Here is an 11,909-nt window from a genome sequence, read left to right on the forward strand (position 1 = left end):
GGGGGGGGGGGGGGGGGGGGGGGGGGGGGGGGGGGGGGGGGGGGGGGGGGGGGGGGGGGGGGGGGGGGGGGGGGGGGGGGGGGGGGGGGGGGGGGGGGGGGGGGGGGGGGGGGGGGGGGGGGGGGGGGGGGGGGGGGGGGGGGGGGGAATCTCCAACCTTCCAGTGAAGATATGCTCCCGGACACCCAAAATTGTAGGTGCCAGTACACCATGATTTTCATTGAACTCCTCAAGAAGGTTACGCATCTTAAATGCTTCTTCCAAGTAATTATCCTACAAAAGGAAGAAGCAATAATTTACAACCTGACAACATCCTTCTAATGAAAAATAAATAAATAAATAAATCAAAAGGGATGGCAGATCACCTGATTCATGTCAATGGTTTGAAGGGCTTCACCACGAGAAAAGATGATAGCATGATTCTGATTTTCCGGCTTTCCTTCTCCTATCTTTGCTGATCCTGGTAATTTTATTCGGTAGATTTCCTTCAATCAGAAATGACACAAAAGAAAATCAGAAGTCGAATACAACAAATTAACAGATTAACTATCCTAGGACAAGAACAACCACTACCTGGTCAAGGTTATCAACAGCTTTTACCAAAACAGAATAATAAACCTTCTGAACTTTTGCACCAACACTTTCTTCAACTTCATCAATATAAGCAACACGGAGAGATGGATTGCTGTGACAAAGAAAGTATGATGAAACAATCAGCTACAGCCTTTGACTGAAATGTATTTGGAGAAGTTTATAGTTTCACTCAGAAACGTACTTGACCAACAAGTTCAATATATCCGTTGCCCGACGATCTCCACTTCTCTTCTGATTCCCATAGTTCTGGCATGTTGCAACATATGTGAATTTAATGTCAGCTACAGCCTCTAATTGTGCATGCAATGATCTCTGACTTTTCTTGTCTTCTTCAGATGGAGTTGTGACAGCTTTGTAGCCTTTAAGAATCTCTGTGCATTTAAAGATGACAATTAGAATGCAGAAAATTGACCAAGAGGAAGTAATTGGAAATAGCTTTGGCTGCATTAAAATGTATGCCAAACATACTAAAGAAACATAAAACATCAGTGAGTCCCACATTGAAAAAATAAGAGAGAACATATGGGTTTATACGGCATGGGTTAGACTAGCTAATAGATTGAGTTCAATCTTTTAGTGTGGTTTGGCCCATGTGTATTATATCCCAGTTAAGTGATATATTGCATCCAATTCCAATTTCAAGTGGTCAACAAATTCAACTCAAAATGGTTCACTCCTCCACTTGAGGAGGAGTGTTAAGAGTTAGACTAGCTAATTGACTAGACTCAATCTTTTAGTGTGGTTTGACCCATGTGCATTATAGCCCAGTTAAGTGATATTGGCCCAATCTTAGTTTAGTGCAGGCTCCCACTTTCATCACTACTTTGGGAGCATCCACAGTATATTAAAATAATGATCTATTGATAACAGTTCTTACCGCCCTCTGAAGCCATGTCAAGAAAAGCTTGAAGCATTAAAGCCCTTCTGTAGTACATCATCCCTCTAACTGAAAAAAGCCCAATATGTATTGGTAAGAGCATCCACAGCATTGTATAATAGGAGAATCATGTCAGTGTAACAACTAGGCTTAAGAAACTTGAACTGATGTAGGAGATATTTAGAGAAGAAAGAATTCTCTTGCTAAAACATGGATAATGTCAGTTTTGGCAGAATTTAAAAAATAAAAATAAAAATAAAAAAAATAAAGCACTGAAGTGCGCGTTTGGCGCACTTCGCGCCCCAAGCGGGCGCGTGTGGAACACGCGCCCACTGGGTGAGTCAGAGTGGCCGCCAGCTGGCGGCCACTCTGACTTTTATATGACCTTTTTTTTTTTTTTTTAAATGTCAGACTTTATTTTGTTTTTCCTTTTTCTTTTTCTTTTTTTTTTTTCTTTTCTTCCACATTCTCTTTCCTAATCACACTTACAAAAACTCCTCAATAACCGCGAAAAAACCCCACTGATAAGGATGCTCTAAAACACAATGCAGTAGGAAATAGTGAATATGAAAATAAATATGGAAAAAAGTAATCACTGACTAACCAGTTCTGCAGAGAGTCTGTCCCCTTAAGGAAGCCCAATGGCGTAGCTGCAATATGTTTTCTTCATTCTCCCAGATCTCATACTCCTTTTTACATCCAAGACGCTCCATGAAGTTATTCCATTCATCTATATCATAATGATTGTCAAGGAAACAACAGAAATCAAAGAAAAGAAATACTACTCTAAAAAGAAGATAACATAAGCCAAGAAATGACACCCTTTATGCCATGACAAGTGAAACCTGGATAAATCTTTTGGAGGTAGTAAATTATTGATACACCATCTTCATTTTCCATCTCAAGGTCACTCTTGGAGTATACAGTTTCCTCACTATAGTATGGAGTCATTACACTGCATAACGAATCCCATGATTAGAATTTGAAGCAGGATGTACAGTAATTCAATTGAACAGCATACTGCCAACATACTCAATTGAGATATCTGAGAACCATTGATTACTATGTAAAAATAAACTACGACAAGGTCACTATCTATAATAAGTTTGGGTAGTATGACAAAATATTCTGCCTTGTTTTATGATTATGGTTAAGTAAATGACTCCTAACAATTCTGGACTGATTGCAAACTTTATTTCATCTCCAGAGTACAAATACAACACAGGAGAAACAAATAACAAAAGAAGAAATCTTGTGTTCATGACAGCCTTTGTATGTCAAGAAAATTGGTGAGCTCTACAACAAATTAATCCTTGCTTTCTGCTTCCCATCCTGGTTCCTACCCAAGAAAATAAATAGAGGGGAGGGGGGACCTAGGATCCTTTCTCGTATGAAGGGGACGGAGTATACAGTATATATCCACCTGAATGAAAGCATTTTGTGAACTCGAGGTGCACGTGGCATATCCATGAATAATGAATTTGCAAAAAAGGAAATCCTTCGTCGAGCTTCCAGATTCATTGGGACTTCAACAGCAGATTCTTTGACAGTCAGGAGGAGACAGAGACGCCGGATCTTTGATAAGGATAAAATTGATCTTTATTAGTTAGACATGAGCATGTGTTTATAAACTGATACCCATTGCCTCTGTGTTAATTATTATCATCAATGAACTGAACAATTAAGATACCTGCTCCTCCCATTGTGCTGTCATTTTAAGGGGGAAGACTATTGCTGGTCTTGAGTCATGACTGGCAAAGAGTTGCTTTCCAGAATCCTTGCTAAGTTCTATCAGTTCACTGAAATGAAATTAGCAAAGAAAGCAATTGATTGTCATACACCAATAGTCAAGAACAAAACTATGGTTTAAGGGTGATAAAAACAGTTCCTTCTACATTGCACAAAATTCACCAACCGGATTTCATTCACCATCATGTCACGGGTAACTATTTCCAACATGTCTTGCAGTGCTAGAACAACATTGTCTTTCTTGGATCTATCACCATCTCTCTGCAACATGAAAGTAGAGTATATATTTTGTTGTATACGAATATTGCATCTACAACAGAGAACTTGTATCCAAACTTACTCACCAATAATTCAACTAACTCCACAAATTTCTTTAAAAGATCTGGGAGCAGAGCCATCCGGAAATTTGCAAGGAATGTATTCTTTGAAATGTTATTTTCAATTTCCTTGATGATGACTCCAATGATTCTATCACATATAAATTAGAAATAGGGTTAGAAGATACTGATGTAAGATTAGTAAGTAAATTAAGAATGCTTGGAAATTTAAAGATGCTGAACAAGTTGATTGGTTAGGAAAATGACAATGAAGAAACCTTTTCTCAGTCTCCCCCACAACCAGGGTATTCAAAACAAGCTTGAAAGATTCATAACATTCAATAACTGCACATTTCATGTATTCATCTGCACATATACGCTTCCAAAGGTCTGCATCTTTTGGCCGAAATTGAGCAGCCATGTCTAATGCAATTGGGATCTGTGAAGGTGGCAAACAGACAGATTCAACATTAATAGGTCCATGCAAAAATCTCAAGTGCTATAGTAGAATGCACTTACTTTACTAGCAAGCAAAAAGGGTGGCCACTGAATTATTTTCAGACTAGGATCTGAGGAATAAGGAACTAGCAACAGGTCCATCTCTCTGAGTTAATCAGACACCTATTTCAGTTCTATGTGTAGCCACAAGGTAAAGTAGAGAAGGGGATAAAGTTAAGAACAGGATAAATGACAGTAGATTTGAGTTTAGAGACTTTTCCTATCACTTATAATGTCTTCTTCCCTGAAACTGCATATTACTTCATTCCATAACTGAGCAAACTTGGCTGCTTCACTTCTTCTGCTTGGTGAAACCTGAACATGCAAAAGAATGTGTTATAAATTTTTAACACACACTGATGGGTCCAATCCAATTGGTACTCTCTACTTTGTCCCAAAGAGCCTCGTATGTTTGTCCACAAAATGTGCCTCACTATTTGCATATGTCATGTAATTTGATATTTGCATAGCTCTTCCCAATTTTTTGTCATTTTAAACCTTGTTAAAGAATATAAAAGAATAAAAAGACAAGAGAGAACCTCATGAAAACGTTTTGAGAGAGAAAATCTCCTCTTCCTGGTTCTTTCAGAAGGAACCAAACATGTGTTGAAGGCTCCAGGTAAAGACTGGAATCTTGATCTTAACATGCCAAGAGTTCGGATCTACAAGAATAAAGTAATTATGATTTAAAAGAGTAATTTCCAAATTTTCACATGATTACCATGGCCTGTGAAGGATATATATTCATGCAATTGGCAATAGCTTCACCTCTACAGAATTCACTACCATCTTCTAAACAATTTCAAATAACCAAGTTAATCCCAATTCCCAATTCACACATACTTGCAACTCTTTTTTGTTTTGTTTTTTTTTTTTTTTTTTTGAAACAAGAAAAATATTAGAGCTTTTGATAATGAATTACCTCACCAAGCCGATCAAATGCCCCAATAACACCACCACACAGGGTTGAAAAAATTGCATACCAAATTTGGGTATCCATAAAGTACACCTGCAATAACATTTTCAAGAGTACACAATTGCCTCAGCACAGTTAATCTCTATTCTTTACACTATGGGAAACAGGTGGTATGAAAATTTTAACAAATTGAAAATAACATTGAAAAATAAAATAAAAGAAAGAAGATAAGATACCAAAATCACTGGGACCCAAAGGGCAATAACAGCTCCATAGTTTTTATCAGCTGCATTGGTACGACACCTTTTAGTATGAGAATAATTAAAGAGGTCAATGGAGATGAACAAAAAGAAGAAACAAATTAGGACAAATACCATTTGGGAAGAACTCATGCCAAGCATACTGAATATGGTGAATATTCATTATATCTTTTGTTGGCCTTACCAGAGGTTTTATCTGGTGTGTTAGAGAATTGTTAGAGAGTATTAAGGGAGGTTGAGAGAATAGGCTGAATGAGCTCTCAACAAAGAGACTATACTTAGTAGAAACTATGTATCCTGATCCAAGGTATAGAACCAAAGAGATGTTGCAACTACCTGGACAAAATAGCTAAATGCAAATTTGCAACACAGAAGCAGCACCCAGAATAAAGTATACCTGGCAAGGCAAGAAAAAAAATGAAGAGGGCAGATGCCAAAATGAAACAGATGAAAAGAAGGTACTTAGAATTTATATAAAATATACTTTATCAGTGCGAATTGACTTTCATGCATCCCCCTTCCCACATAGATTCTAGGCTGAAAAGGGGATAAAAACAAAGAAAAAGTCATTGAGGTCAATTATAAGGTTACAAAGTAATCAATAGGAATATGCATGGGGAATAAAAGATGGAAGGTTGAGAGTAGTGCATAATGCAGCATCCAGAGCAACATATATGAAGGCCATGAAAACTTTTCTTGATACAAGACTGGAATTACAGCACCAGGAAATGAAAAAGAAAGTTGAAAATATATTGAAAACCTATTTTGGTTCATTAGATTTGCATTTTATATTAATTAATACAGCAGTAACAATTTTCCCCAGAGATTTAACATTTGCCTACAATTCAAACCTGATCAGGAAGGAACTATAAACTATATGCTTGTCATCTGCCTGATACGAAGAAATTAACACACAAGTGTATCTTATACATTTTTACTTCAAATTCAATGCATGTCAAGTTCTATCTATGTTTATATGCACACAGATGGACAGTTGTAAAAGCACTTACTATGTTCGCACAGCTCACTTAGTCACTTTACATTAGGAAAGCATACCTGTGACCACCATAGAAGAAATCTTACAACAAGCCAATCTGAGCTCTCAATCCAACGTCGAAGCATTGGGAACAAAAATAAAGCTGCTGCAAGTAAATTTGGTAGCAGGTATATAGCCACAGCCATGAGATACAGTGGTGGAATGCCCTTAACTCTATTTAGAAATGAAAATACATCCCTAATCCGTCCAAATTTGAAGGAGTTGTTTTGATGGACATAACACAGTGGCAGGATGATAGTCCAAGCCAGGCTAACAATGATCTTCAAAATATTCCTCAAAACATCTGTAAACTTCCATCTATGATAGCCCGGAAAGTTCAAAATAAGGTCCAAAGTACCTAGTTTCATAGATTAAGAAAGGAAAAGAAAATTAATTTTCAAATCAATACAACTCAAGACTAAAAATTACAAATGTTATATTCAGGATCACCACCATATCAAACTTGTTCTGCCAGGAATTCCAAAACTAAGAATTCAGTTTCAAGTATTATTGGTTTATTTTACAATCCAAAACTATCCCCTTGGCTTTATATATTATCTGAGCGAAAAGCTATGGAAGATGCCTAGAACATATATAAATAGAACCCCTGAAAACAGAATAGTTGGCAAACAAATATGGAGTGTACGTTAATGAGAACTCTAATTGTCATCTTCCTACACCTTTTTCAAAGCATCAAATCTTAGGACTAAAAGGTAGGGACAAAGAGAGCTAGTGCCTACAGACATACAGAAAAATCTAATAAATCTTATTATTCTTGAATGCAATTAATGCAGCAAAGAAGAAGAATGGCATACTTTGAAGGAAGCGAAGAAAGGCTGCTGTGATGAAAATACTTGACAGACCATATAGCACATCCTTCCGAAATATATCCAATAGAGAAATATCACTCCATGCAATTATAATCAGGGCCTAAAACAGCACAGTCCAGTAGTTACTGGCATAAGCATCTAGTTATAGTAGCAACAGGGCAGCCGATTCAGTATTATTAATGTTTGAACAGGTTACCTGTAAAGCAAGAAAGAAGAATGACCAGAGGCGGTCAAAACTTCGAAAGGTATGCCAAAATGATCTGGTCTCGGCAAAATACGATTTACCCATCCTTGCAGGATTTTTGTCGGAAATTCCTTTGCCCTGGGATAGCAGTCAAAGTAATGAATATTATCATCCATATGAAGCAACTGATGAATAAACAGTCTGAGTGTACTTTAGATGTGTCTCGTGTGGATTTGAAGAATTTTCCATCATCGCGCATTGGCCAACCCAAAGAAAAGCAATCTGAAGACCTGTGCAAAGTCAACCAAATTATAATATCTAAAAGCAGAAAAAAAAATTGCAAGCAATCACTGCATGTTTTAATCTTAAACAAGAAATACACTGTTCAACTGGAATTCTTTTTTTTTGAAGAAGAAGAAGAAGAAGAAATTCAACTGGAATTCTTAAATACCAGAAATACTCATTCAAATCATCATAGTTGCACCAAGCAGTGTGTGGTGCTTTTCCATTTTTGCTTTTCTTAGCCTCCTGGAGAAATATAATCACCATTTCACTATCTTTGACAAGATAAGCCCAATAATTATAAAGTATTACAGGATTGTATAAATAGTACCTTGTCAATCACTTGATAAATGGGAGTAATGACCTTCCGCAAGAAAGATTCATCATCCCCACCATAAGAAGGCTTGATGTTTTCACCAGTGACAATGCTAACATTTCCGGCTAAGAGACCATGAAGTTCATATGCCATCTAAACAAATATTTGGAAAATGATATTACATGTATTAATTTATAATTACTCTGTACATTCTTATATAATTCTGTATACTTCGAAAATTGAAACGGTGCCAGTCCAAGAGTAAGATAACTACAACTCACATTGTGGAAGATATAGCATAGACACTCTGGCATGAAGCGAACGTTAGCTGCCTCACCCCAGATTAGAAGATAAAGGCCCATGTAAAGTATTTTTCTTTGTTTCACTTCCTGCTCTCCTTCAGGGAGCCTAAAATCGCCAAGAGGCACATTAAATGAATTTATTTACAATATATATTTGCATATGAGCATATCTATAGCCCCATGCACATCTGTATAATAGTTTAATTAAGAAAGCATATATCAGAAGATATGGATGTGAAAGAAGTCCATTGGAAAGAAGACTGGTTGAAAGTCGAAACTCCTAATACCTCACCTTAAACTGTGTTTCCTCCCCAAATATTTGCACCAACTTTTATAGTTTTTGAAAATTTTGTTCATGAGTGCATCAACAGCTCGATCATCAAGCTGTGTGAAAATCACATATTTTCAGTACACTTTCTAGCTCTACTCCGGAGATTTGTGGAGCAAGTTAAAAAGTCAAGACACATTAGGGAAAACTATATACAGTTTAAGTGTATGTATATTAATATATGGATTTTTTATTCAACTAAACAGCCATATTAATATAACTCTTAAGTAAAAGAGAAAACACAATTTCATATTATATCTTGAGAATGGCACAATTTCAATAACTAAGTAATCCGACATATATGTTCTAAGGATGTAAATAACACCAAACATAAATCTTGGTATAAAAATGGAAACATGATTTGTAATGCGCAGTCAATATTTAGATTCTGAATATCCTGGCTAGTGCAGCAAACCAGAAGTTGTAAATTTCAAAGCACAAAAATTTGCAGCTTAACATGATAAGTTTTTCATGCCTTGTTTTGTGGCTCCGGTTTTGGAACTAGCCTTGAGTGGATATTGGCAAGCAGTAAAGTTAGATGTTCCCGTTGGTTCCTTACATTGTCTCTCTGTATACATCAAATAGACCAACGAAACTTTGACATTCATAAAGAATGAAACTCAGTCTAAATGATCAGTACCCATTTTTGGATGATCAATGTGTACCTGAAACCCAAACATGGCCCTTAGCCAATCTAAAAGGTCGAGCTCCCCAGCTCTCTGCCTTTGCTGCTCAAATGAGGCTGGCCAATTCAATCCATGTGTGTTTGAAAGAGCTGCCACGGCAGCTTTAACCTGGAGAAAGCAAAAAACTTCCATCACCATTCAGACTAACTTGTTTAACAGAATCTGAACCCTATATGTTTGGATGCAAAATTTCACCTCTTCAAGCTGCATGATAGATTGTGAAGCTCCGGCAGAATCAGGGGGAATGATGTTATAGGGAGCATAGATTTCCTTCTTTGCCTGAACATCATTTGCTGCTGCAATAATCTGTTTAAACAATTCATATTTGTTATGATCTTCTCGGGAATATAATTCTTTCACAAAAGCATGAAAGCATCATAGGCAAACTAATATCTGAACAATAAGTATGCAATCCTATAGTGTTATTACAACTAACCTCAGGAGCAACTTCTTCAACTTTTTCAGTCTTGTTGACAGCACAAAGAACCTCAAATACCACTCCAGCAGTCTGGTATGCTTTGCCAAGCTGAGCTCTGTAGGTAAAATATTAAAACAATTAACAGCAAGTACACTTCCCGACAAGGATTGCATAGTAAAAGGGAAACTATTATATTAAGTCTCTGCATACCTATCTGCTTGTTCACCCTTGTTAAGTGCCACAACATATTGCTCATAGTAATGCTTATAGAAACTCTCTATTTCTCGTGCATCAGTCTTTTTCACTCGAGAAGCAAGAGTTGATGCATTGTCCTGAAAGGATTACTATTAGCAAACCTCTATAGTTCTATAGTATGTCAAAGGAAGCATATTTCTACTAGCCTACTGCAGTTCCTAGCAACTGTTCACATGTTCCTACTGTGTTCAGTTGTGAGCACTTTAATTCTAAAGATTCTGAATGCATCGTTATAAAGGGAAATTGACGCACTCCAATTATCATTCAATTCGGATCATTCAAACGTTGAATGCATTGATGTTTTCAAATTGCAAGGGGTAAAAGGGCAGATAGGGTTAGCAATTAGCAGGCAGTACAGTGTTTGGTAATTTCTCACCAATATTTCTGAAAAGAGAAATTTCAGGAGATGTATTTGCTAGAAACAACTTTGCTGAAAAATTAGTTAGATGTGTATTTACCTTTGTTTTCTTTCAGTGGAAACTAAACTGGCAGAGAATACAACACTCCCATAGTCCCATACCGTCTAGTATACACATAATACGAGTATGTTTTTAAACCATTATGGAGTTGGAATTTTTATAAACTTAAGTGAACATTTTCATTTAAAATTTTCATAAAACACTTTCCTTCACTTTATTAGTAAAAATGTGTAGCCTCAGATACATTCAACTCGTCAAACAAATCAAAAACAAAATAAATAAATAAATAAGAAAAATGAATTTGACCTACTTAAAGGTCCTTAAATTTAGGATTCAAATTTATTGGTAAAACTTTGCCTACTTACATAAAAAAAATTCATAAACACGAAAGATATTAACTCTAACTAATTTCCCTAACACTAAATAGTTTAATTAATATCAATGATGTTTACTTCCAAAAAAAAAATATCAATGATGTTAGATAGGAATAATTAATATGGAGTAACAAACAAATTAATAAGAAATATCTTAAAAAATAATAATAATAAAAAGAAACTTATTTTTTCCAATTTACGAGATTGACCTAATTAAATGTGAACTGAGTAAGGTGATATCAGATATTATTGCAAGCATGTCAAAGGAAAATGACGAAGTATTTTATAGTGCGCAATATAATACAATAGAGTAATTATATATGGACTTCCAAATTATATTTTTATTTGTCACTCTTTATGACATGACATGTCTTGATTGTTTAATTTAGTAGGAAATTATGATGAATATTCATTTCTCTTTTTCTTTCTTCAATCAAATTTGAAGAGGAAGTAAAAATTGATAGTACAAATTTGAGAGTAACCTGTAGTATTTTTCAATGCAATAAAATGCAGATGAAATAGAAGGTACATACACGCTCCAATCGTTGATGGAGAGCGGTTTTGAATTGACGCACACCACGTCCACTCGAGCTTGGGTCCAATCTGTTCGCCTTCTCGAAAGCGTAGAATCGACCTGAATACACGTAACAAAATAACCAAATAGGAGAGAACAGTGCAATTAGGGCTTCAAAACTGGAATCCAAAAGAAGCTTGACATCGCATTTGTTTGTATACGATAGGAGGCCGCGTGCGTACAGAGATATGCAACTCGAGGGTGTTCGTTTTGGATCTCTGTGGCAACGCGGAGGATAGGTGAAATGGACTGCAGGGACGAGGGTACGACTTCGGTGTCGAACACTTCCCCCATGGAGAAGGTGGTCATGGCGGTACTGCGTGAAGGCCGCCGCGTCAGCGTCGACTGTACCCCCGACTGGTCCAGAGCTCTTGGCGACGACGTCATTCTCTCTCTTCTCCTCCTCAGTTCACTATTCTTCGTTTAGAGACGTAAACTAGCTGCAACGTACACGACCTCAAACAGGTTCATCTCCTCCTCTGATCTCCATCATCATCAACTCTCTCTTCCTAGCTTCCTTTCGCTCTAACATCACATCAATGCAAAAGTAAGTCGAAAAAAAATGATATAAGTAACATTATTTTGATACCTTGGCATTCAGATTTCCATATTGATGCATTCATATTCAATTCACATACATAGCACACACAAACACCACAAAGTTTCAGAAATGTTGATCGGAAATACATCCGTT

At 36.7% G+C, this 11,909-nt stretch overlaps 1 protein-coding gene across 1 annotated transcript in view; it reads right to left on the bottom strand.

Moving 5' to 3' along the window:
• LOC116013443 (callose synthase 5-like) overlaps positions 1-11,554 on the bottom strand; it is a 15,784-nt gene extending 4,230 nt beyond the window's left edge. The window contains exons 1-35 of the mRNA XM_031253204.1: positions 11,398-11,554; positions 11,175-11,275; positions 9,804-9,925; positions 9,612-9,708; positions 9,371-9,481; positions 9,155-9,283; positions 8,965-9,057; positions 8,454-8,545; positions 8,141-8,267; positions 7,875-8,012; positions 7,713-7,789; positions 7,473-7,551; positions 7,274-7,399; positions 7,063-7,177; positions 6,268-6,605; positions 5,696-5,748; positions 5,548-5,608; positions 5,326-5,407; positions 5,188-5,237; positions 4,958-5,044; positions 4,575-4,697; positions 4,256-4,350; positions 4,057-4,141; positions 3,816-3,976; positions 3,565-3,688; positions 3,387-3,481; positions 3,162-3,270; positions 2,895-3,046; positions 2,317-2,426; positions 2,076-2,201; positions 1,472-1,540; positions 776-965; positions 574-685; positions 366-485; positions 158-273 (exon numbers count right to left, since the gene is read on the bottom strand). Of these exons, the coding sequence (XP_031109064.1) occupies positions 158-273; positions 366-485; positions 574-685; positions 776-965; positions 1,472-1,540; positions 2,076-2,201; positions 2,317-2,426; positions 2,895-3,046; positions 3,162-3,270; positions 3,387-3,481; positions 3,565-3,688; positions 3,816-3,976; positions 4,057-4,141; positions 4,256-4,350; positions 4,575-4,697; positions 4,958-5,044; positions 5,188-5,237; positions 5,326-5,407; positions 5,548-5,608; positions 5,696-5,748; positions 6,268-6,605; positions 7,063-7,177; positions 7,274-7,399; positions 7,473-7,551; positions 7,713-7,789; positions 7,875-8,012; positions 8,141-8,267; positions 8,454-8,545; positions 8,965-9,057; positions 9,155-9,283; positions 9,371-9,481; positions 9,612-9,708; positions 9,804-9,925; positions 11,175-11,275; positions 11,398-11,524 (3,992 nt within the window). The 5' untranslated portion in view covers positions 11,525-11,554. The remainder of the gene's footprint in view (positions 1-157; positions 274-365; positions 486-573; positions 686-775; positions 966-1,471; positions 1,541-2,075; positions 2,202-2,316; positions 2,427-2,894; positions 3,047-3,161; positions 3,271-3,386; positions 3,482-3,564; positions 3,689-3,815; positions 3,977-4,056; positions 4,142-4,255; positions 4,351-4,574; positions 4,698-4,957; positions 5,045-5,187; positions 5,238-5,325; positions 5,408-5,547; positions 5,609-5,695; positions 5,749-6,267; positions 6,606-7,062; positions 7,178-7,273; positions 7,400-7,472; positions 7,552-7,712; positions 7,790-7,874; positions 8,013-8,140; positions 8,268-8,453; positions 8,546-8,964; positions 9,058-9,154; positions 9,284-9,370; positions 9,482-9,611; positions 9,709-9,803; positions 9,926-11,174; positions 11,276-11,397) is intronic.
• Between the last annotated feature and the right edge of the window lie 355 nt (positions 11,555-11,909).

The sequence above is a fragment of the Ipomoea triloba genome, chromosome 3 (assembly GCF_003576645.1).
Source record: "Ipomoea triloba cultivar NCNSP0323 chromosome 3, ASM357664v1".
NCBI classification, from domain to species: domain Eukaryota; kingdom Viridiplantae; phylum Streptophyta; class Magnoliopsida; order Solanales; family Convolvulaceae; genus Ipomoea; species Ipomoea triloba.